This window comes from Lepidochelys kempii, chromosome 7 (assembly GCF_965140285.1).
Source record: "Lepidochelys kempii isolate rLepKem1 chromosome 7, rLepKem1.hap1, whole genome shotgun sequence".
Lineage (NCBI taxonomy): Eukaryota > Metazoa > Chordata > Testudines > Cheloniidae > Lepidochelys > Lepidochelys kempii.
Window position 1 is genome coordinate 20,840,413 of NC_136386.1, and position 25,493 is coordinate 20,865,905.

The 25,493-nt window shown below is 45.8% G+C and overlaps 1 protein-coding gene across 2 annotated transcripts in view; it reads right to left on the bottom strand.

Moving 5' to 3' along the window:
* Positions 1–3,660: 3,660 nt before the first annotated feature.
* The window catches only part of LSM3 (LSM3 homolog, U6 small nuclear RNA and mRNA degradation associated), a 46,842-nt gene continuing 25,009 nt past the window's right edge, over positions 3,661–25,493 (bottom strand). For both annotated transcript variants that reach the window (XM_073351305.2, XM_073351302.2), the window contains exons 4-5: positions 4,906–5,509; positions 3,661–4,317 (exon numbers count right to left, since the gene is read on the bottom strand). In XM_073351305.2, the coding sequence (XP_073207406.1) occupies positions 3,776–4,317; positions 4,906–5,488 (1,125 nt within the window). In that variant the 5' untranslated portion in view covers positions 5,489–5,509 and the 3' untranslated portion in view covers positions 3,661–3,775. The remainder of the gene's footprint in view (positions 4,318–4,905; positions 5,510–25,493) is intronic.

The following is a 25,493-nucleotide window of genomic DNA, read 5'->3' on the forward strand; positions in this document are numbered from 1 at the left end:
TTCATTAGCACCTCCACTGAATAATTTAGAATTCCCAGGGCTCACAGCTCATTCAGCTTGTTTTGTGAAGCTTACAGTCGCTGTCTTTCCTCTACATGCATTTAGGGACTGTTCCTACAGGCTTAATTCACCCAAGTGGGGCCACTTTTATATGAATCAGGGCTGCAGGCTGGGCGCCCACTGGGAACGTACTGTAGGTCTCTTGCAGCCGCAGGAGGGGAAGGAAGAATACTCATTCCAAATGCTAATTGCACTTTGTGATTCCTGACTGCAGTTCTTCTGTGCTTGCAAGTTCTCATTTCTTTTTTCCTTTTGCTCCAAACAGACAATTTAATCTGCCTGAGAGAACCTTTTGACAGTGTATCGGTCTGTAACAAGCTCCTGCTGGGAGCAGCTGGACTGGTATGCAAGGATTGGAAAGGCAGACCTTTCCCTTCAGAGAAAGCCAGGAAACAGAAGGTTACTAGCTCAAGACAGGGAGTTCAGGCTGAACCTGGCATGGGTCTACGGAGCAGCGGCGGCATCTCTCCACCCTATCCTCAAATTTGGCCTTCAAACCTTCAAACATTCTGGGCTGTTGCCCACTGCATGAGATGTCATCATGAATGAGTATAACTCTCAGAGCTTGTGTAATTAAATTGCTGCCTGGAATTTGCTGAGCCTACGACCCACCTTCTGTGCATATAAGGCAGGCCAGAGAATCCACCCAAGAAAGAAAGCTAATGGAGCTGCTTCACCCAGCGAACCATCTTTGGCGCTATAAGAGTAAATGTGTTGATGGGCTAGAGCGGGGGAGGAGGGGGATGGATGACAGGACACACAGGCACCCTTCCCCATCAGTGTACACATAAGGCAGCTATAATTTAGCCCCCAGAGCTCCAGTGCATGAGGAGAGTGGAAGGACAGCTAGAGCTGACCAAACCCAAGGGGGAGTGTCTGCATGTGGCTGGGCATAGCTAGACCCCAGCACCCTGAGCACTGACCAGCACTGTAAGGGTATGTCTACACTACGGAATAAGGTCGAATTTATAGAAGTCGGTTTTTTAGAAATCGGTTTTATATATTCGAGTGTGTGTGTCCCCACAGAAAATGCTCTAAGTGCATTAAGTGCATTAACTCGGCGGAGCGCTTCCACAGTACCGAGGCTAAAATCGACTTCCGGAGCGTTGCACTGTGGGTAGCTATCCCACAGTTCCCACAGTCTCCGCTGCCCATTGGAATTCTGGGTTGAGATCCCAATGCCTGATGGGGCTAAAACATTGTCGCGGGTGGTTCTGGGTACATATCGTCAGGCCCCCGTTCCCTCCCTCCCTCCGTGAAAGCAAGGGCAGACAATCGTTTCGCGCCTTTTTTCCTGAGTTACCTGTGCAGACACCATACCATGGCAAGCATGGAGCCCACTCAGGTAACCGTCACCCTATGTCTCCTGGGTGCTGGCAGACGTGGTACGGCATTGCTACACAGTAGCAGCAACCCCTTGCCTTGTGGCAGCAGACAGTACAGTACGACTGGTAGCCGTCATCGTCATGTCCGAGGTGCTCCTGGCCACGTCGGCTGGGAGTGCCTGGACAGACATGGGCGCAGGGACTAAATTTGGAGTGACTTGACCAGGTCATTCTCTTTAGTCCTGCAGTCAGTCCTATTAAACCGTCTTATGGTGAGCAGGCAGGCGATATGGATTGCTAGCAGTCGTACTGTACCATCTTCTGCCGGGTAGCCAAGAGATGAGGATGGTTAGCAGTCGTACTGTACCATCTTCTGCCGAGCAGCCATGAGATGTGGATGGCATGCAGTCCTTCTGCACCATCTGCTGCCAGCCAAAGATGTAAAAGATAGATGGAGTGGATCAAAACAAGAAATAGACCAGATTTGTTCTGTATTCATTTGCTTCCCCCCCCCCCGCCCCCGTCTAGGGGGCTCATTCTTCTAGGTCACACTGCAGTCACTCACAGAGAATGTGCAGCGAGGTAAATCTAGCCATGCATCAATCAGAGGCCAGGCTAACCTCCTTGTTCCAATAAGAACAATAACTTAGGTGCACCATTTCTTATTGGAACCCTCCGTGAAGTCCTGCCTGAAATACTCCTTGATGTAAAGACACCCCCTTTGTTGATTTTAGCTCCCTGAAGCCAACCCTGTAAGCCGTGTCGTCAGTCGCCCCTCCCTCCGTCAGAACAACGGCAGACAATTGTTCCGCGCCTTTTTTCTGTGCGGACGCCATACCAAGGCAAGCATGGAGGCCGCTCAGCTCACTTTGGCAATTAGGAGCACATTAAACACCACACGCATTATCCAGCAGTATATGCAGCACCAGAACCGGGCAAAGTGATACCAGGCGAGGAGACGACATCAGCGCGGTCACGTGAGTGATCAGGACATGGACACAGATTTCTCTGAAAGCATGGGCCCTGCCAATGCATGCATCATGGTGCTAATGGGGCAGGTTCATGCTGTGGAACGCCGATTCTGGGCTCGGGAAACAAGCACAGACTGGTGGGACCGCATAGTGTTGCAGGTCTGGGACGATTCCCAGTGGCTGCGAAACTTTCACATGCGTAAGGGCACTTTCATGGAACTTTGTGACTTGCTTTCCCCTGCCCTGAGGCGCATGAATACCAAGATGAGAGCAGCCCTCACAGTTGAGAAGCGAGTGGCGATAGCCCTGTGGAAGCTTGCAACGCCAGACAGCTACCAGTCAGTTGGGAATCAATTTGGAGTGGGCAAATCTACTGTTGGGGCAGCTGTGATGCAAGTAGCCCACGCAATCAAAGATCTGCTGATACAAGGGTAGTGACCCTGGGAAATGTGCAGGTCATAGTGGATGGCTTTGCTGCAATGGGATTCCCTAACTGTGGTGGGGCCATAGACGGAACCCATATCCCTTGGCACCGGAGCACCAAGCTGCCGAGTACATAAACCGCAAAGGGTACTTTTCGATAGTGCTGCAAGCTCTGGTGGATCACAAGGGACGTTTCACCAACATCAACGTGGGATGGCCGGGAAAGGTACATGACGCTCGCATCTTCAGGAACTCTGGTCTGTTTCAAAAGCTGCAGGAAGCTTTATTCCCAGACCAGAAAATAACTGTTGGGGATCTTGAAATGCCTATATGTATCCTTGGGGACCCAGCCTACCCCTTAATGCCATGGCTCATGAAGCCGTACACAGGCAGCCTGGACAGTAGTCAGGAGCTGTTCAACTACAGGCTGAGCAAGTGTAGAATGGTGGTAATGTGCATTTGGACGTTTAAAGGCGCGCTGGCGCAGTTTACTGACTCGCTTAGACCTCAGTGAAACCAATATTCCCACTGTTATTACTGCTTGCTGTGTGCTCCACAATATCTGTGAGAGTAAGGGGGAGACGTTTATGGCGGGGTGGGAGGTTGAGGCAAATCGCCTGGCTGCTGGTTACGTGCAGCCAGACACCAGGGCGGTTAGAAGAGCATAGGAGGGCGCGGTACGCATCAGAGAAGCTTTGAAAACCAGTTTCATGACTGGACAGGCTACGGTGTGAAAGTTCTGTTTGTTTCTCCTTGATGAAACACCCTGCCCCTTGGTTCACTCTACTTCCCTGTAAGCTAACCACCCGCCCCTCCTCCCTTCAATCACCGCTTGCGGAGGCAATAAAGTCATTGTTGCTTCACATTCATGCATTCTTTATTCATTCATCACACAAATAGGGGGATGACTACCAAGGTAGCCCAGGAGGGGTGGTGGAGGAGGGAAGGAAAATGCCACACAGCACTTTAAGCACAGCACTTTAAAAGTTTACAACTTTAAAATTTATTGAATGACAGCCTTCTTTTTTTTGGGCAATCCTCTGTGGTGGAGTGGCTGGTGGGCCGGAGGCCCCCCCACCGCGTTCTTGGGCATCTGGGTGTGGAGGCTATGGAACTTGGGGAGGAGGGCGGTTGGTTACAGAGGGGCTGCAGTGGCAGTCTGTGCTCCATCTGCCTTTGCTGCAGCTCAACCATACACTGGAGCATACTGGTTTGGTCCTCCAGCAGCCTCAGCATTGAATCCTGCCTCCTCTCATCACGCTGCCGCCACATTTGAGCTTCAGCCCTCTCTTCAGCCTGCCACTTACTCTCTTCAGCCCGCCACTTACTCTCTTCAGCCCGCCACCTCTCCTCCCGGTCATTTTGTGCTTTCCTGCACTCTGACATTATTTGCCTCCACGCATTCGTCTGTGCTCTGTCAGTGTGGGAGGACAGCATGAGCTCGGAGAACATTTCATCGCGAGTGCGTTTTTTTTTCTTTCTAAGCTTCACTAGCCTCTGGGAAGGAGAAGATCCTGTGATCATTGAAACACATGCAGCTGGTGGAGAAAAAAAAAGGGACAGCGGTATTTAAAAAGACACATTTTATAAAACAGTGGCTACACTCTTTCAGGGTAAACCTTGCTGTTAACATTACATACATAGCACATGTGCTTTCGTTACAAGGTCGCATTTTGCCTCCCCCCACCGCGTTGCTACCCCCTCAACCCTCCCCTCTCCCCGTGGCTAACAGCGGGGAACATTTCTGTTTAGCCACAGGCAAACAGCCCAGCAGGAATGGGCTCCTCTGAGTGTCCCCTGAAGAAAAGCACTCTATTTCAACCAGGTGACCATGAATTATATCTCACTCTCCTGAGGATAACACAGAGAGATAAAAAATGGATGTTGTTTGAATGCCAGCAAACATACACTGCAATGCTTTGTTCTACAATGATTCCCGAGTACGTGTTACTGGCCTGGACTGGTAAAGCGTCCTACCATGAAGGATGCAATAAGGCTGCCCTCCCCAGAAACCTTTTGCAAAGGCTTTGGGAGTACATCCAGGAGAACCATGAATGCCAGGGCAAAGTAATCCTTTCACATGCTTGCTTTTAAACCATGTATAGTATTTTAAAAGGTACACTCACCAGAGGTCCCTTCTCCGCCTGCTGGGTCCAGGAGGCAGCCTTGGGTGGGTTCGGGGGGTACTGGCTCCAGGTCCAGGGTGAGAAACAGTTCCTGGCTGTCGGGAAAACCGGTTTCTCCGCTTGCTTGCTGTGAGCTACCTACAACCTCCTCCTCCTCCTCATCTTCTTCGTCCCCAAAACCTGCTTCCATATTGCCTCCATCTCCATTGAAGGAGTCAAACAACACGGCTGGGGTAGTGGTGGCTGAACCCCCTAAAATGGCATGCAGCTCATCATAGAAGCGGCATGTTTGGGGCTCTGACCCGGAGCGGCCGTTCGCCTCTCTGGTTTTCTGGTAGGCTTGCGTCAGCTCCTTCAGTTTCACGCGGCACTGCTTCGGGTCCCTGTTATGGCCTCTGTCCTTCATGCCCTGGGAGATTTTGACAAAGGTTTTGGCATTTCGAAAACTGGAACGGAGTTCTGATAGCACGGATTCCTCTCCCCAAACAGCGATCAGATCCCGTACCTCCCGTTCGGTCCATGCTGGAGCTCTTTTGTGATTCTGGGACTCCATCATGGTCACCTCTGCTGATGAGCTCTGCATGGTCACCTGCAGCTTGCCACGCTGGCCAAACAGGAAATGAGATTCAAAAGTTACCGTCGAATTGTGTCCACAGTACCCCAAATTCAAGCCGGCAAGGCCGATTTAAGCGCTAATCCACTTGTCAGGGGTGGAGTAAGGAAATCGATTTTAAGAGCCCTTTAAGTCGAAATAAAGGGCTTCATCGTGTGGACAGGTGCAGGTTTACATCAATTTAATGCTGCTAAATTCGACCTAAAGTCCTAGTGTAGACCAGGGCTAAGTGTGGTAAGAATTACTTCACTTTCCCCAGCACCTAGAAGGCTTCGCATAGGTACTGCTGCTCCGATAGCAAACTCCAACTCCCGACCAGCCCAGCTCTGCCTCTTATGTGGCATAATTTAGCCCAGTGGTTCTCAAACCATCAGTCATCCTCACCGCCTGGCCTGAGGGTCACAGGATGAACCCAACCGGGGGGAGCCAGTGTGTTTGGGTGCAGATATCTATGGGTCTATGGGAAGGTCTCTCTCTTACAAGATTGTTCAGATTATGAAAGAGCTAGGGAACGTACTTTGAACCTACAGACTCATCTGAATGCAGCCCCCTGTATCGTCCAGTGGTTGAGCTATTTCTGGACTAGCTTATAGACCCTTCCCTACTGCCTATGACAATTTGACCTGTCTTTTAGGGTTTCGAAAAGCTGTGATGTGCCAGCATCTGGGTTTCTTATGTAGGTCTGCCACCTGGCTGTCAGAGGGATTAATCAGTTTATATGCTAGCTTTGACCCTGCTGGAGAGAGAGGCTCCATCTGTCCTTGCTGTGACCTTTAATGACTCGGGCACCAGGCCCAAGTATTTTTGTTCTAGCGTCAAGTGGGTTTATTCGTGGCTGATTAAATAATCAGGCGAAGTGTTGCTGGTTTAAGTAAACATTTTTAGGCCTCTCCTGAATGTGTTCACTGAGTGGATAATAATGATCAGAACACTTTATGCTAATATTGCACCTTTCATCCAATGCCATCAAAATGCTTCACAATCATGGAATTCATTATTAATATCTTTGTTTTTAGAGAAGGGGAAATGAAGGCACATAGAGGTGAAGTGATTCAAGCTAAGGGCTCATGAGTCATTGGCAGAGCAGAGAATAGAACCCAGCACTCCTGACGGCCAGTCCTTGGCTCTAATAACTGGACAACATCACATGCAGAAGCAACAATAGAGCTTCTCAGTCTCAGATGCTGAACTTGGAGCTCCCTGCCTCCCAGGCAATTCCCTTCACTCTCCCCCATCCCTTTTGTTGTCCCACAAAGAGGGACTTTGTCTGTGTTTGGTAGTGGATAAGGTGACTGGAAGTTCTGATATTATTGTGACCGTCCCGATATTAGAGGCTTAGTTGCCTATAAAAGACAATGTCACCACCCCCATCCCCCGGAAAAAAAAAGTGTCCCAATTTTCCACACTTGCTATCTGGTCACCTTACTGGAGGAGGTGATGTCACATGGGGCATAAATGGGGTAGAGAGACAGCTGCATGACCCTAGATCCTTCCTAGCCCTTAGGGTAAACATACTCCTGTGAGTTAAGCTGTACTGGATTCCTTGAAAGCTACCTACCATCCTCCCTGCTCCCATGAGCACTGCAGTTGGCAGCAGGAGCTGTTCAAAGGTACAGAGCTGCATGGTCAGGGAATACCATGGGGGCTCAAGAGTCTCTGCTCCCACTGTAATCACATCAGGCAGGAGAGTTCACTCAATCCGGCCCCATGCAGCAGCCACTGGATGACCTTCCCCAAGCCAAGCAGCACATAGCTTTATGATGAGTAAAGGAACAGGGAGAGGGTCATCAAAGAACAAGGGTAAAGACAAAGAAGAAGAAAAAAGTAGATAAAAATACATAGGAAAAGAAAAAATGAGACAAGAAGGGACTCAAAGAGCATATACACAAGGATGGGAGGGAGACTCAGAACAGAAATGGTAGCAACTGCCAGGCATGGCATAAAGCGACTCTGGGGGCTGGCCTTTGCTAATCAAAAGAAGATCTAATCAAAACAAGACAGGAAACCACTGCCTTGAATGTAACCTTGTTTACCCTCTAAAAGAACCCATCAATGCTCTTCTCATGTTGAAACTATCACCAGATGATCCCCCCAAAATGTCATTTTCCATGAGACCCCGCATAGACGAAGTTGGAGAATTTGTAACTTGCCAGTGTGAGGGGTCTGGGACCAGTCAGGAGACCCTCAGGACAGCAAAGATCAGATACCTCATGAGTTGACACACTGGAGCTGTGACCCTTGTCAGGTTTATAAAATGGTATTGTAAACTGTAGATGGGATATTGGTGCCAATCAGCTGTCATGAAGGGAGTTAGAGAAGATGTGCATGGCTTTAAGAAGGTGGCATTAATTTTACTTTGTGGAAGCTCAGCATGATGTTCAAGCATTGTGTGCTTTTGGGTCTAGCTTGTTATATTATCTTGCCAAAAAAAAAAAAAAAAACTCTGAAGACTTTCTCCTACAAACAAACCCCAGCTAAGATGGTGGTTTGGTATGTCTCCATGAACATAGCCTCATGAGAGGCAGCAGTGTCTGATGGATGCAGAATTTTGTTTCTTTTGCACTGAAAATTGCCTGTGTGATGTTTTGTCCATAGCTGTGGACACATTTTCACTCGTCAATTAGCCTAAAGCTCTGTCACAGTGCTATCTTTGAAAAAAGATACATTTTTTAAAAGAAAGATTGGGCCTGTCTGACTTCTGTGTGATGGCCAGTGTGGGGGTATTCAGTAAATATCAGAAGCCTAATCTGAAGAGACCATTCTGATTAGTCTCAGATCATCTGGCCAAATTCTTTGCCGCATAGTTGGAAAATTAGAAGGAATCCAAGTCTGAAAAGCACAAAGGACTGCAGGGTTTGTGTGTGTGCTGTAGACCAGTGTTTCTCAACAACCAGTCTGTGGACCGGCACTAGTTCCTGAGATTTTCCTGACATGCTTTAGGGCAGCAACAAGCCAGTCTCTGGTATCAAAAAGGTTGAGAAACACTGCTGGAGACTGTATGGTGGTGCATTAGCACCAAAGGATAAACCATTCAGCATCCTGAAAACCTATCAGATTCATGCATTTTGAGGGAAAGTTGGCAGCAATTCCTTTTTTATGAAATCCAAAGATATTTTATTTTAAATAGGAATGGATATAGAATAATTTGGGTTGAAAAGAATGTCTGGTTTTTGTACTGTGTTTGTATAGCATCTGGTCTATGACTCGGAGTTCTAGATGCCACAGTAATACAAATAAATAATAACAACAAAGCGGGTCATCTAGTCTATACCCCTGCTTCATGCACAGCAGGAGTGATTTCTTTATTCCACAGTCCTCTCTACCATATAGGTGTCTCGTCTATCTTTGATCTCCAATTACACAGATTCCACAATCACCCTTGGCAGCTTGCTCCATAGTCTAATTGTCCTAACAGAAAGGTTTAACATTTAACCCATATTACCTTGCTACAGTTTAAGCTGATTTTGTCTTGTTCTCTCCTAATAGGCTAACAAGTATAATAGATCCCACACTTCTTTTGCTCTTTTCAGCAATAATAGAAGGTTTTATATACTGTTTCCAACTTGCAAAATAATGGACTAACTAGGTAATAAATCAAGATTTAATTAAAAGATTAATATTTATTTTATTTAATTAAATTATTTAATTTGAGTAAAATATTAATATTAATGCTCTGTAAAGGTTGAGAAATCAAACACCAGTGAATCAGGACATTCTAAAGGGAAGGTGCCAAATTCTGCTCTCAATCACTGCTGTGTAAATCTGGAGTAACTCCATTGGCTTCAACAAATGGGTGGATTTATAGTGAAGGCATGGCAGCTGGTAGATCTGGATTATATCCCTGGCTGTGGTACAGAGTAACAGAGCCTTATGTCAGGAAGTTACTCATTCAACAAGCCTTTGCTTAGTCATCATTAGCTGTGACTTGTTTGTTAGTTTAATTCTCTAAGTCAATGCAGGGCACTCTGAAACCTATTTAAGCAAGTCCACAAAAGGGTGTTGCATCAATATAATTAAATCAACTTAGAGAAATGAGTTCATTAAATCAGTGCAATTTCTGTGTGTAGATTTGGTCTTGGTGGAAATGAAAATGAGGCCCAATGGCTCAGATCTCGTGGAAAGGACTCTTTGCAGTTCCCCGCATACAGTTTCTTCCAATGTCTTCCTTTGGGACAGCAGGTTTGCTCCCTCTCCCACAAGGTAAGAAGCAAGGGCATCAGCCCCCAGAATGTGTTCAATCTCCAAGATCTTGGTGAATCCGGCCAAGACCAAGACTATCCATAATAAGGGGCCTCTTAGTGGTGCTTCTTCTATGGTGCCTCTTAGTCCGCACTAGTTGCCCCTAGTTCCTTGCCAGAATGATTCTGGTGGAACCCTGTGATATGATTCCCCCCAGCTGTTTGCTGCCCCATACAAGAGTGGGGGAGGGTTCTGCAGCATAGAGGGGACATTTGTTAGATATTAGGCCTCAGGATGCTCATTCCCTCAAAAGAATCAAGTGTGATGATATGCAGATGACTTTTTTAAACAATAATTTAAAATCCCACTGAAATAGGACTTTAATAAATTTGGGTATGTGGACAGCTAACAAGTCTGCATCAATGCAACTTCAGATACAATTGAGATCAGAATCTGGACTCCTATTGCCAGTGTTCATCAGTTTCCATTGCCAATCTATTTCCACACTGATCCTGAAGCCAGAAAGAGAATACTGCCATGTCTTAAATCAATCAGATGAAATGTAAAGCAGAGAGATTGGAATTTGTTTTAATCTCTAGAAAAAATGCAATCAGTTGACATGACTACTGGCCTCATGACATTTCCTGTTGCTGCTATTCTTTATAGCAAGACGCAAACTAGCTGACACTGCTGTCCCCAGATTTAATATCAATAGCTACTGGAAAGCAGAGATAGACCCTGGGATCTGAACATCCCTGAAATTTGAACCTGGCTCTGAACTTTCTGGCCATCGTAGGTGGAGTGGCATGCTGCAATGTGGGACAATATACAACAAAGTCCCAAAATGAGGGACAAAAAAGAATTATTCATGCAGGAATCATAAAATGCTGTGGGATTCCTTCCTCTTCAGTAAAGAGTTCCTTCTACAACATCAGCACAGTGAGTCTTATTTTTGATGTAAATACTCAGCAATAAATAGGAGAGCACATCAGATTTGCCTGGAAGGTAGTAACTTTGTGACTAAAATGAGCGTCATCCCCTGAAATGTAAATCAGCTGAGAAGTAGGTTTTGCAGCTCAGGCCCATCTCTGCAATGGGGGGAGACAGTGTTGATTAGGGCAGACGAATGGATCTCTGTGAACAGATTTCTTAGCAAGCTTCAGTCTTGCAGGGGCTATGAGTGATGTGCTGAGCAAAGCAGGATTACGATGTGCTATCAGTTTAGGTGGGGTGGTGGTACTTTAATTGAACTATGGTAGTAAATAAGCCAATAATGCTTTAAATCAGTGGTTTTCAACCTTTTTTCATTTGCAGACCCCTAAAAAATTTCGACTGGAGATGCAGAACCCTTTGGAAATATTAGACTGTCTGAGGGCTCCCAGGGGTCCACAGACCACAGTTGAAAAGCCACTGCTTTAAACTATAATGCCACTGATAATTGCCATCTTTGTACTAACAAAACAGGTACTAGATGCATCCACAGACTTTACTAGCCTCTTATAGGTCACATTAGAGAAGACATTGGTTATGAATTATTAAAATAAATAGTCTAGAGCTTATTTCAAGATCATATAATTGAATAACTGAATTGTGGGTTCTGAAATCCAGATCTGAATCCAAATCTCAGCTACCCTAGGGACTTGTGTTTGTTTGGGCCCATTTCAGAGTTAGTACTTAGCCAGGATTATTAGATCTGAGGCCAAACTTTCCCAGAGATTGGATATGTTTGAATCCAGGGTTATGGTTTGGCCCACTGGAGCAATATCCTTAAATCATGAAGCCTGGATATAAATCTCCACAAGGTGTGGGGGTGAGGATGGACCCAAAGTTCCATTTTGGGTCATCTCTTATCATACCCAGGGAAATTGCATAAAAAAAAGTAATTCCCCTAATTATGCACTTAATCCTCAACCCAGCTCTGGTTGCTTTGTGCTGTAAAGAGTAAAGCACCCAAATAACTGCTATAAAGCAACAGCTGAGAACTTCTAGGAGAGAGCCATGCATTCCTCACCTCCTCCACACAAGCAGAAGATTGGGAAGGGGGCAAGTTAAGGTAGGAGTGGCAGGCAGGACAGAATGCATTGCACTCTGTCTGTTCCTCAGCCAGCAGAGCAGTCTCTAGGAGATCACTGCAATCACCCACTAGAACTAAAGCAGCCCTTAGGGGAACTGGAAAGGTGTCTTACAGCCAACCTCCTCGCTGGCTCTCTTGAGCTGTGCGGAGTGAAAACTCAGTGCAGCTGAGGATCTGTTCTATGTCTATTGTAACCTTCTCTGCCTCAAATAATTTTCTCATCACTATCTAATGACCTTATTCAACCTCAGTTCATTGGTAGAGAAATGGTTTTCCCATGGAATCTCACACCCAAATTGTATTGTTGCAGGTCTCTGCGGACTTGCATTGAAATAATTTTTCCATGTAAACTGACATTACAATCCCATTGTCACTTGGCCCGGAAGGTTTGCACTGAAATAATTTCTCTATATCTCATATATTAATGCCATTGGTCCCCACAGATTGCACGGGAACAGTTTCCCCATGTGCAATCTTACTTTTTAATGCCATTGTCTTTACAGACTAGCATTGAAATGGTTTTCCCATATAATTTCACACTCAAATATAGCATCATTGCAGGTCCCCGCAGACTTGCATTAAAATAGCTTTCCCGTTATAATAACACTACATAGGTGACATTTTTGTTGTTGCTGCTGTATAAATGTCAGAGGCAATTTACACATTTTTTAGTGCATCGAAGGTCCCAGGCATGGCAAGAGACTGTGTCATTTATGACAAGCACCAATAGTTAAAATACTGACCCTCCGAAAATAGTGCCAAGCCCCACTTATTATAAACCTTCGCTAAAGCAGCATGGCTGCAACAGCTCCACTAACAATGCAGAGGTGTCAGGCAGTATCTCTCATCTTTATGTTCTCATCTTTACAACTCTGATTTCCACCCACTTCTGGTCTCTCTCCTTCTCTCCCCTACTCTGACATGTGTTCTCCCTCTCTCTGTGCAGTCTTTGTTCTCTCTGTTTCTTCAAAGCCTCTCTTCCTCAGTAATTTCTTGTTCTACACTGAGCTACTAAAATGCTATTCTAAAGGCTTAATACAGCATCTACCAGTTCATTTTCCCATGTTGCTTCTTGCCCTCCAAAAGAAAAGTTGAGATTAGCAGGCTAAACCACAGTGCAACCAACCCCAAGCGGCCAAAATTCTAGAGTCAGACCTCAAAAATTCGTGAAATTGGTTTAAAAATCATGAAACTGTAAATAAAAACAAACAATATGTGAGTTCTTCTGGGTTTGATGCCATTGAGAAGTAATGTTTTCTAGCTTTTCTCTGCAATCAAAGGGTTAGAAACTTTTCTTAAATGAAAGATGAGATTCTTACAAAATAACATGATTCCAGGAGCTGGGGCTTTAAGAAAGACACCAAATATCATGAGACTCATAGTAAAACTGCAAGAACTGACCAGACTGAAATGATAACTGTCATTCAGATTGCCCCTCCTCCTCATTCCCTGTTGTGTCGCCTCATTTCAACTCTTCTAAATGAACAAAATGCAAGTGCTGGATAGCTTTCTCTCATTTCCTCCCCATGAACCTCAAGAGGATTTTGCTAGCTCTTAGTTTGCCACCTCTCTTCAGAGACGCTATAGAAATATAGAATTCACTTGTGCTTCCCATAGAACGTAGCCCCAAATAACGTGAGGGGAGGAACAATGGAATGGGCTTGTCTGTGGCTGGAAAGCTGGGTAACCTTTAGTCAGTGTGATAAGTCTGATAAAACCTACACTTCCTCCCTACAATCAGCACTCAGCACCCCTGTGTCAAGGTGAATAAAACATCTGACTATATCACCCAGAACATATTTTGCCATGATACAATGGCCTTTTCCTCAGAGAGTTGTAAGGGGAAAGGTTCCTGCTGAGGCCCATTGCAGCTGGTAGCTGCTAATACATTTTGCACTACATGAAGCACACAAGGGACCAAAGCCACAAAGCTCAGAGGCAGATCAAGATTTTGGATCCAGGGTTTTTTTCAATCCATTATCGTGAGAGGTCCAAGAGGTGAAGTTTGGATCTGTATTTGAACATTCCCAAATTCCAATGAGGTTCTTGTTTGGGGTTATAGTTAGTAACTGTATTATTATTTGTGTTGTAATGACCATCAGCATGGGTCATCAGCAGGATTCTAACCTAAGACGATAAGATCCACATTGCAGACCTCTGCCCCTTAAAACTACAGGAGTAACTCTATTAGCCAGTAACAATAGTAGGCTGTTATCCATTAGAGGACTAGCAATAAGAGAGGGCAGTGACACATAATTTTCCCAGATGTTACAATAGTAGCCAAAGCACTCCGCTCAGAAGCACGGTCTCATTGTGCTGAGCACTGTATAAGCACTTAGTAAGACAAAGGCCATTGTATCATGGCAAAATATGTTCTGGGTGATATAGTCAGATGTTTTATTCACCTTGACACAGGGTGCTGAGTGCTGATTGTAGGGATGAAATGCAGGTTTTATCAGACTTATCACAATGAAGATGCAACAAACAATGATTACAAACAATAGGAGAAGGAAGAGGCTAATGGTTAGGACTGGCTGGAAAACAATAATTCTGTTTCATGAAAATCTTCTTGTCAGGATGGTTGAGCACTGGAAATAAATTGCCCAGGGAGGTTGTGGAATCTCCATCACTGGAGATTTTTAAGAGCAGGTTAGACAAACACCTGTCAGGGATGGTCTAGATAATAATTAGTCCTTCCATGAGAACAGGGGACTGGACTAGATCAGAGGTTCTCAACCAGGGGTACATGCAATGTTCCCTCTGATTTTTGACCGTCTGTGTGCGCAAAAAATTTCTTCTGTGCAAATTGCTGTGCTTCTGTGTAAATTTTTGTGCGCACGGTGTTTCGCCGTGTGTGCAGGGTTTAGGATCTGTGTGCGCGCATATGCACACAGCTTAGAGGGAACAGTGGGTACATGTATCCCTGCAGGTACATCAACTCATCTAGATATTTGCCTAGTTTTACAACAGGCTACATAAAAAGCACTAGCTAAGTCAGTACAAACTAAAATTTCATACAGACAATGACTTGTTTATATTGCTCTACGTACTATACACTGAAATGTAAGTACATTTACATTCCAATTGACTTATTTTATAATTATATGGTAAATATGAGAAAGTAAACAATTTTTTCAGAAAGTGTGCAGTGACATGTTTGTATTTTTATGTCTGATTTTGTAAGCAAGTAGTTTTGAAGTGAGGTGAAACTTGAGATACACAAGACAAATCAGACTCCTGAAAAGGGTACAGTAGTCTGGAAAGGTTGAGAGTCAGTGGACTAGATCAGTGGTTTTCAAACTGTGGGTCGCGACCCAATACTGGGTCACGGAATATCAGGCACTGGGTTGCAGCTGCTCTGATTAGCACTGCTGACCAGGCTGTTAAAAGTCCCGTCAGCGATGCTGCCCGGCTGAGGCAGGCTAGTCCCTAACTCTTCTAACACTGTGCTGCGCCCTGGAAACAGCCAGCAGCAGGTTTGGCTTCTATGCGGGGAGGCCATGGGACTCCATGCACTGCCCCCACCCCAAACACCGTCTCTGCACTCCCATTGGCCAGTTCCCAGCCAATGGGAGCTGGGGGGGGGGCGTACCTGCGAGTGAGAGCCGCGTGAAGCCACTTGTGTGCCTCTGCCTAGGAGCTGGACCTGCTGCTGACCACTTCTGGGGTGCAGCATGGTCCTCAATACCAGGACAGGCAGGAAGCCCGACTGGGAGCCATGCGAGGTAAGCCTGCACCCCAACCCCATGCCCCAAAACCCCTGCCCCAGCCCTGAGCCCCCCCAACCCACAGCCCCTTCCTGGCCCCCAAACCCCTCATCCCCAGCCCAGAGCCCTGACCCCCTCCTGCACCTCAACCCCCTGCCCCAGCCCTGAGGCCCCACAAACCCGGACCCCCCTCTGCACCCCAAATCTCTCATTCCTGGCCCCAGCCCAGAGCCTGCACCCCCAGCCCAGAGCCCTCACCCCCTCCTGCACCCCAACCCCCTGCCCCAGCCCAGAGTCCCCTCCTACACCCTGAACCGCTCATTCCTGGCCCCACCCCTCGGCCCTCACCCCCACTCCCCAACCCTCTGCCCCAGCCCTGAGCCCCTCCGACACCCCAAGCCCCCCATCCCCAGCTCCGTTGGGTTGGTGGGCATCAACAATTTTCTTCAACTGGGTCACCAGAAAAAAACTTTGAAAACCACTGGACTAGATGATCTCACAAGGTCCCTTCCAGTCCTACGATCCTATAAAGGTTTCAACATTCATTCTGGTTCCAATGTGGAATAAAACCAAGACTTTTTGACAATGTTCATGAAAAAAAGAGAAAGCAAGAGAATATCCAATGGCCTGGGGACTAGGGCACTCACCTGGCATGGGGAGGACCCGCATTCAAATCCTTGCTCCAAATCAGGCAAAGCACTTCTTTAACAAAACTTTGGTTGGGCAGGTCTTGGAGAGACTATCTGGTCACCGAGAGAGAGAAACCCACCCCAGAATAGCCAACAGGCCAGTGATTAGGGCCCATGGTCAGCTCTAAGTCCCTGATCTGAGTCAGGCCCAGCGGGGACTTGAACTTGTGTCCCCCACAGCCCCGCCTAGTCTCTAGCCACCAGGCTATCCTGGGGTAGGGCCATCTCTTTACCAGAAATTCCATCCTGCACCTGAAAAAAGCTCTCCCAACAAACTGGCATTTTCCATTGAAAAAATGTTTCACCAAAAAGTCTGCAGCCAGCTCCAGTAACGATAAGATCAGGTAGTTACACAAGTTAGCTATTGTACAGTTTAATGATTCTGAATAATGTCAGCTATCCATAACGGCTGCTCTACCTAGCCATCTGTCGTCGGCTGATTTCTTGTGGGCATCGCAGCAGAAGTGGTTCTTGAGGCTGGACTTTGATAAGATTGAAGCTTTGTTCAAGTTCTACTATCAAGGCAAATGAGGTAGTATATTTGCAGGTAGAGGCATTCTTAAGAATAATTCCAAAATTCTCCAAATCTAATAACAGAGTTTTAAGCCATCACTGCACACGCAGCCTGTGCTGTGTGTATCAGATGCTCCCCAGGATCTGGCCCATCATTTTTGCATGCACTCAATCTGTCCTTTAGCACAAAGTGTACCTTAGGCAGTTCTTATGTTCCATGGAATTACAACTGTGTTCTTTAATCTAAATGTACACATGAATAGCCAGTCACTTCATTAAGATCAAAGCTGTGATAACGACCTCCCAAGGAATTCATACTGATCACATACTTAACAGGGAGAAAATATTAAAGATTAAATTATGCACATATTAGCTAATGATCTCTTAAGTTATTCTATGAAGATCCCTTGGTAATTAGAATTAACAGGAGAAGCAGAGCATGAGAAAAGAAATCTCTCAATGTCCCCTGCATGCCGAGCATTTAGAAACCCCAGATTCAAGCTACATTTTAACTTGGGGGATACTTAAATGGGCACTATCAACAAAAAACTCATAACACTATAGACTACTCAAACTGAATTTTCAAAATCTAAAGTATTAATATGCTGGTGGTTCCCTTATTTCATTAGGCTGAGACTATCAACCTAGACTGGTTAAGTTTCACTTGTATTTATAGAAAGTTTGGTCCAAATTCTCAGAGACAAATACATAAGGGCACCATGCATACTTTTTCACATTCCTAACTGAGATGTGAATATCCCAGATGTACATGTATGTACAACCTGATTAGTGCACTTTAACCAGGTACGCACTTATTGGAAAATGTAGGCCTCCGGAGTCAGTTTCACTTTCTGGTTTTCATGCAATAGCACAAATCTTTTATTTGGATTCACACCACCTCACTGCCCCCTAAAACTGCCCCTCCATTTTATCCTTGACATTTTAAAAACATTCACAAATGCTTTTCTTGTCATAGTAGGTTTTGTAAAACACTTTTGTTAAAGAGACTAAACCTTGGGCCCAAACTCTAGCTGGTAGCATGTTCCTTTAATCCTGGACAACACATGACATTGTGAACACACAAGGATCAAGTGAAAACAGAAATGAATACAACTTGATGCATTACAGCACAGGATCAGTGACTAATTCCAGCTTCTGTAGGCGATGGCTCTGGGATGCTGTCGGAAAACATCAATGTGACAAGCAATATGTTGAGCGTGAATCACAATTTCAGGGTTGTTTGTGGTCATGGAACAAAGGCAAGATACAAAATGTCGCACAGGGTAGATTCTAGGCCTGACTCTAAATAATAAACAATCTTTTTCATAAAAGCAAACAAGAAGCTGATTATCTGCCTTTAGAACTGGAGCATCTGAGCCTGTAACATCTGTGGCACCTAACGGATGAAAGCTGAGTCCATCAGACAGAGGAAATGGGCAACATCTGTGAATCTGTGCCTGTTAAGAGCTTGAAAATCATTTTCTGTCCCACTTTAAAGGTGGCTTAATAATAAGAATTTTACTAAAAAGAAAAGGAGTACTTGTGGCACCTTAGAGACTAACAAATTTATTTGAGCATAAGCTTTCGTGAGCTACAGCATCCACTGAATGCATCCGATGAAGTGAGCTGTAGCTCACGAAAGCTTATGCTCAAATAAATTTGTTAGTCTCTAAGGTGCCACAAGTACTCCTTTTCTTTTTGCGAATACAGACTAACACGGCTGCTGCTCTGAAAAGAATTTTACTGTTAATGCATTATAGAAATTGAAGGTGAGAAATCTGTTAGATTATCTAGCCCATCCCCATGCTTCTGCATGAAAGGTTTTGTTTAAATATTAAACAGCAAAGTTTTCCTGATGTCAAACTAATATGGAAACTGGTTTATAAATACAGTCCTGTACATCAGCAGCTAGCAGGGACCATATTATTGCTTCTAATTAACCAAATAGACCAGGAGTTGGTAAACACTAGGTGGGGCTTAAGAAAGATGTTGAAAAAAAAGAGAGAAAATAAAGATGATGGAGAGCTGGTACATAAGACAAGCGTATATTTACAGTGGGGCAGTCTAATAAACATCCACATACTGGGGCCTGTTGTAATAATTGGGGCATAGCAGGTCTAATTTAATTGATGGAAAGTGGTTACGGTTCACAAATTTTCACATGATTTGTTATATAAAACTGTTTAAGAAAACATGTGAGAAGGAGACAGAAAGACGGAATTCATTTAAACAGAAAGGGTTTACTGATATCATTCAAGGACTGTGTTAAGATTATGAGTGGTAAACAAGAGGAATAGAGGATAGGAAATTAATGAACCAATATTGGTGTGTTAGAAATTAAGCCTAATTGGTGGATGAAATGAGGGCATGAATTATCCCACCCATTGCCTGTTTGGGACCCTTAAAAAGAGACTTTGGGGGACAATAAAAGAAGAACCTTTATTTTACCATCACTGCAGCTGCATTGGAAGGATTGTTGCCGTGACACCAGATCTTGAAATTCCATTGAGCACACTTGACCATCATTGCTGCACCAGTAAGGACTCAAACCTGGTACATGTAGGATGACCAGATGTCCCGATTTTTGGGTCTTTTTCTTATATGGGCTCCTATTACTCCCCACCCCTTTCGCAATGTTTCACATTTGCTGTCTGGTCACGCTAGATACATGTGAGATTGTACTCTATCTTCCCCTCCCTTATGTGCTCCTTTCTGCTCCTATCTTCTTCCTGTCCTCTCTCCTGGCTTTTCCGCTGATCCTGAAATCAATTGTACTGCATGGCACCTAATGTAGCAGGATCTGACAACCCCTCACTGGTCTGGATTGCTCCCCAGAATGTGACAGCATGACAATACAGTCTTTAATTATATAATCACTTACTATTTTTTCCACAGGACTCCAGCCTGTTAGAAGTGGAAATGGGTGGGAATAAGCAGGGGGGTGCAGGGAAACAAGACAATGATGAAAAGGAATCCAAAGAAATGTGGCAGGAAGAGGTGGGGACACAGGGAAAGACATGAAGAATGGATGGGTCACAGGGAAGGATGTGAGGACAGAAGGGCCCTGATCTGCCCAACCCATCAAACCACACAGCAACTACTCAAATTCTTATTTGTAAAAGAAGAAGAAATGTGCCAAACTAGCAGTCGTTCAGTTGACACTGAACTACTGTTTTCCCCAGAGCAATATATCACTGCATAGCTGGGCTCTGGAAGGGGCAGAGCACAAGGCCAAAAAGGAAAGGGAAAAGAGAAGGAACACAAACCTATGGGCATGTCTACACTGCAGCTGGCAGTGAGCCTCCAAGCCCGGTTAACACTGGCATTAATGGGACTCAAGCTAGCATGCTAAGGATAGCAGTATGGACGTTGTGGCCCATCTGAATCTCTAGGATTGAAAGCCTGAGCTCTAACCCAAGCTGCAACATACATGTTGCTATTTGTAGTGTCCTAGCTTGAGTCTGTCTACCTGGGCTGGGACGCTGCAGTATAGACATACCCCATGACACTTGGAAAGTCTGCATCTGCAAGTGGAAGTCACCCGCACATGCAGCAGCCCTGCCTTACACAAACCTCATTAACATGGATATTAGAGGAATCAACATGGGTAGGAGACTACTGATCCCTATTCATTCTACAAAGCCACCTGGACACTCTGTCCTCTCACTTAAAAAGGTACTACATCGGCCACAGTGGCTTTCCAGATCATGCACCCATCCCATTATAATGAACAACCTAAACTAGTCATGGATAGAAAAAAAATATATATCGGCATGCAGATGAGGCTGTCTTGTTTTGCTTTTGAGGCTCACACTTTTAAAACTGCAAGCACAAAAATGTGCATGCAATGCAAGTTAATGCGTAATCTGCATGGGCACTTGCCATGGATGCGAGTGATTACCCAACTGGTACGTGCAATTGCAGTCATTCAGTGTATATATTTTTTAAATCTTTTCATATTTCAGAATTTTTTAAAATATCCAAAACAGGTTTGAAAAGGGCCCTCAGACTAAAGTACTGAAATCTTTACCCAGTTCTGCTTCTTTACAAAGTTATATAACATTTGCTTTATAGTGTAACTGAGAACTTTATTTAAAACCCTCCACTAATTAAGATGACAATTTATTATGTGCTGGATGACATGTATTTTCTTTTAGCTGTTTTGAATTTGCCACCTTGCAATTTAATTGAATGTCCCTTTGTTCTTGCAGCATGGGACAGGAAAAATAGAAGATCCTAATATGCCTTCTCTATAATATTCATTATCATAGAAAATCTTCAAATTCTGTCATAAAAACAGCCATAACGGGTGAGACCAAAGGTCCATCTAGCCCAGTATCCTGTCTTCCAACAGTGGCCAATGCCAGGTGCTTCAGAGACAATGAACAGAACGGGAAATCACCAAGTGATCCATCCCCTGTCACCCATTCCCATGTCCAGAAGAGGTGGATGCATTGAACTAAAGGGAAAGGGAATTGAGACGACAGGGGAAAAAGGCAAAATTCATCAGTCTTTTTGTCTCAATATTGGATTGGGTGTCAGGAACTTCTATGTTTTAATTCTGGCCATCTGACACCCATTGTGTGTGCACCACTCTTCTCTAATACCCTGGAATGTTATACCTGCGGAAGTATTCATCATTTCCCACTCACACAGAGTAACGGTTTGTGTTTTTGGAACTGCAGATCATGAATTCCAGCTGTGTCTGTGTGTGGGAGGCCACGGAACATTACACAAGCCATTATAGTACAGTGTATCACAAGTTGCCGCAGCAGTTGTCAGGGTACTGTTTAAACCCTATCGTCTCTAACTGCCTCCTGTAGGCATATTCACCCATATGCCATGGAATCAAGAATAAGCCAGTCCCATGGCTGTAGCTGAACATTACACAGCTGACATAGCCCCAGTCTTTACCTGATGGCTGCCCCATTCAGTTATATAGCTGATCCACAGGAACAGAGAGGCAGATATACATAAGGGGCTCTCTTCTGCTCCTATTAAAATCAGTAGCAAAACTCACGGATATCAGTGGGAGCACAATTTAGACCTCACTTTCAAACTTTGTGCAACATTGCCATCTAGTGAATGAAGTATTGGAAACCCAGGCCATGCTTTCTCAATACATTCTTCCATGCACATTGTGCTATGTAGGTAGGATGGAGTGGGAAGACCAGCCACCCACCTGCAACTGAACATGCCTTTGCTTCTTATTTACAGCTTGCATTTCATATCACACAGGAATTCCCTGCCATTCATCCTCTATTATTCTCATCCATCCATAAAGCCATCTTCAAAAAGGTTTTGTTTATTTCTGCCTGGAAACGAGCCCGCGCAGGACTCTTCAGAGCAACAGCTCAGAACCAAAATATTCTAAACATTTAAACACTTTCTGTCCCACAAAGGGGTTTTCCAACCACCATGACCAAGGCTTTTTGGTGGGTGTTATGTACACCATATTTGTAATTGGTTGGATGGTGACTAAATTATGGCTATATAGATCAATGGGGCTTAGACATAATAATACAAGTAATAATCAGTCTGCTTTTGTGTCGTGGCATTTCAGGTGAGGACCTCGAGGTGTTTCGCAAACATTAAGCCAGGCTCCCAACCTCAGGGGGAGCTCGGGAAGTATTTGCGCCACTTTACAAGTAGTGAAACTGAGACTTCTGGGTCCTACTCCTGGCTCTCCCGCTCGTTTGTTGTGTGGCCTTTGACAAGACAACGAGGCCCAATTTCTTTAAAACTCTGATTTTGGCTGCCCAGCTTGAGAAACCTGAGGTGCTGAGGTCTCACAACTCCAACTAGAGACAGCTGCGGCAGTTGCGCTCTGTCTGAAGGAGACAGACCCAAACAGAGACACCCCAAATGAGTACCTGGGGAATGGCTGATAAAAAAGCCTCCCAAAGTCCAGGGATGCTATTAGTGCTAATATTATTGCCCAAATAATTATTGCCCAAATCCTGCCCTCTCCACTGTGTTTGTTAATTGAGTGATACCTCGGATGGATTGGGCCCATAAACCTCAGTGTGTAAACTTCACGATTACGAATAAAAACAGTCACCACCTGCCCAAGATTAACTCAACTTGTTTGCCTCAGATGTATCTGATGAAGTGGGTTATAGCCCACGGAAGCTTATGGCCAAATAAACTGGTTAGTTTCTAAGGTGCCACAAGGACTCCTCATTGTTTTTGCTGATACAGACTAACACGGCTACCCCCCTGAAACTTGTTTGCCTCAAACTCTGAAAGAGGAACAAACTCAGCATCATCATATCCGTCACCGGAGACATAAGGCGCTCTCTACCTAAACATATCACATCACATCCTAATGCCACAGCTTTATTACAGTAGGGTGGCCCAGCAGGCCAATAAATAATTAAAACCAGTGGCTAATGCATTTTTCAAAGCAAGGAGGAACTTATTGAAGACACCGTGCTGACAATGTTCATGTTCTTGGAATTAAGTGCTCCCCCGTAGGTTTTACATAGTTTGTTTTAACAGTGGAAGCTCAAGAAGATCTGCTGTTCTTCCTTTCTTCCTCCCTTCCTGCTCCTGACCCTGGGGAACAATGCATTGCTAATAAAAACCACAAAGACCAACCCTAAAAACAAATATCCGCTGTTGGGCTAGCCAGGTTTGACTTTTGAAAGAATTTGATCTGAGTGGTAATTACTTTTCATTTTTCAATCTGTACAAGAATTTAGTGCTGGGGAGAGGCACCCGACCATTTATCTTCCTATCCCTTCACCAGTCCATCCATCAGCACTTATAAAGCATTCATGTAGGCAGTGAGTTATTTGGGCCCATGGTGCCCGTGCTCCACCAATATTCAGGAACATGGGCCCAGCTCCACCAATGTTGGGGCTTATATTTTCAGAGCCATCCCGTCCATAGGATGGACTGGGGCAACCGCCCCGGGCCCCGTGCTTTGGGGGCCCGGTGTTTCAAGGGGACGCGGAGTCCAGGGTGGTCTGAGGGGCTAGGGGGGGCTTGGCCACAGCAGCAGCTCCGCCCTGCATCTTCCTGTCCCTGCTACACCCCCACCCCATCCCCATTCCACCCCTTCCCTCAAGCCCCTGCCCTGCCTCTTTCCAGTACCCGCACCCTTCCCTGAGAAACACAGGGAGCCGGCAGAGTGGAGCAGAGCGGAGTGGGGAGGGTTGGGGCTGAGTCACTCACTGCTGCCAGCGCCAGGACCCCTGCTAAATCCCCAGGCTGCCCTGGATCCCGCATCCCCCTGAAGCGTGGCACCTCCCCCCACAAAGAACGGGGACCGGGGTGCTAGCTCCCAGCCCAGTCCGTTCTGCTTGGACCCGTTCTGGGCACCACCAAAAATGATACAAACCTAGCACCCATACGCATTCCTCACGGTAGCGGCAGTGCTACACCCGAAAGCCCTTTGTTTATTCACCAAGCAGACAGACAGAGGCAGCGGTAGTGCAAGTTTCCTATGCACACGGCCCCATTCGTATACCTCCACCATACCTGGAGAGAGCACAAGTAGGCCTGAGTGACTCTTTCATTCCTTGGCCTCTGTCCTGAGGTTATGCACTGTGTTTTTCCGACGGGGAGAGTGGGTGGTGTGTGCGTGTGAAGGGCTGGGTGCTATTCTGACATATTTCAGCTGGTTGAGATAACACCCAAAACAAAATAGCCCTGCCCCATGGCTGTGAACATTACCCACAATACCAGTCACCAGGGATTGACAAGCACAGAGACTGGCAGAAAATAAACAGCAACTGGGAAATTCACAAGGGCATGCAAAGTAGTACAAAACAAACTCAGATCCCCAAAGGGGAAATGCTAAGAATGCAGGCCATATTTACAGAAGCGGGACTCAACCTTGGGAAGCAATGACTCCAGAAAAAGACTTGGGGAGTCATGATGGCTAGACAGTTGAACAAGAGCAGCTCCCAGTGAGATGCTGTGGCTAAAAGGCCTAATGCAACCTATGGATGGATAAACAAAGGAACACTGAGGAGGAGTAGAGAGGTTAAATAACCTCTGTATTTGGCACTGATACGATCACTACTGGAATACTGTGTCCAGTTCAGGTGCCCACAATTCAAGAAGGGTGTTGAAAAATTGCCATGAGAACTATTGAAGGATTTGAAAACATACTTTATAGTGAGAGAATCAAGGAGTTCAATCTACTCAGCTTATCAAAGAGGAAGTTAACGGGTGACTTGAGCAGAGTCTATAAGTCAGGGGCATGGCCAGGGCCTAACCAATTAGCCCACCAACATCTGAACCTGTATGAATGCCAGCTGAGAAAGTGCCATCCAGCAGGGGAGCCAGCCCTTCCTTGGCCCCACTAGTGCTGTGTCCTGCTGGCCCTTCCAGGCAAGTCCCCTTGGACAGAGCGCTGTGCATACCCTCGTCCCTGGGCTCTGCTGACCTTGATACTACGGGAGCAGGCCTTGTCTGGCCAGTGATGCTTCCCAACAGCCTGTGGTTAGGGGTTGGGCTATGGGGCTTCTGGGCTGTGTTCCTGCCCTTGCCGTGGTCTGGCTGCATGCCTGGAGTGAGTCACAGCCCTTTCCCACTAGCTCCCAGCCCAGCTCAGTGGCTTTTTTGGAATGGGATCCAGCTTCTCTTGAGGCAGAGGGGTGTAATGAGCCCAGGACTGGGGGCATTGGACCAGGATCCAGATGCCCCCAGTGCTGTCAGGGCCTTGCCCCATGCCCAGTTCAGCACTGGGGCTTGTGGCTGGCCTCACTAGTGCAGACTCCATCACTCTCTTCCCTGTACTGACAGAAGCTCCCTCCCTTGGGGCTGAGGGCTCCTGCCATGCTGATGACACCCCCTCCTAG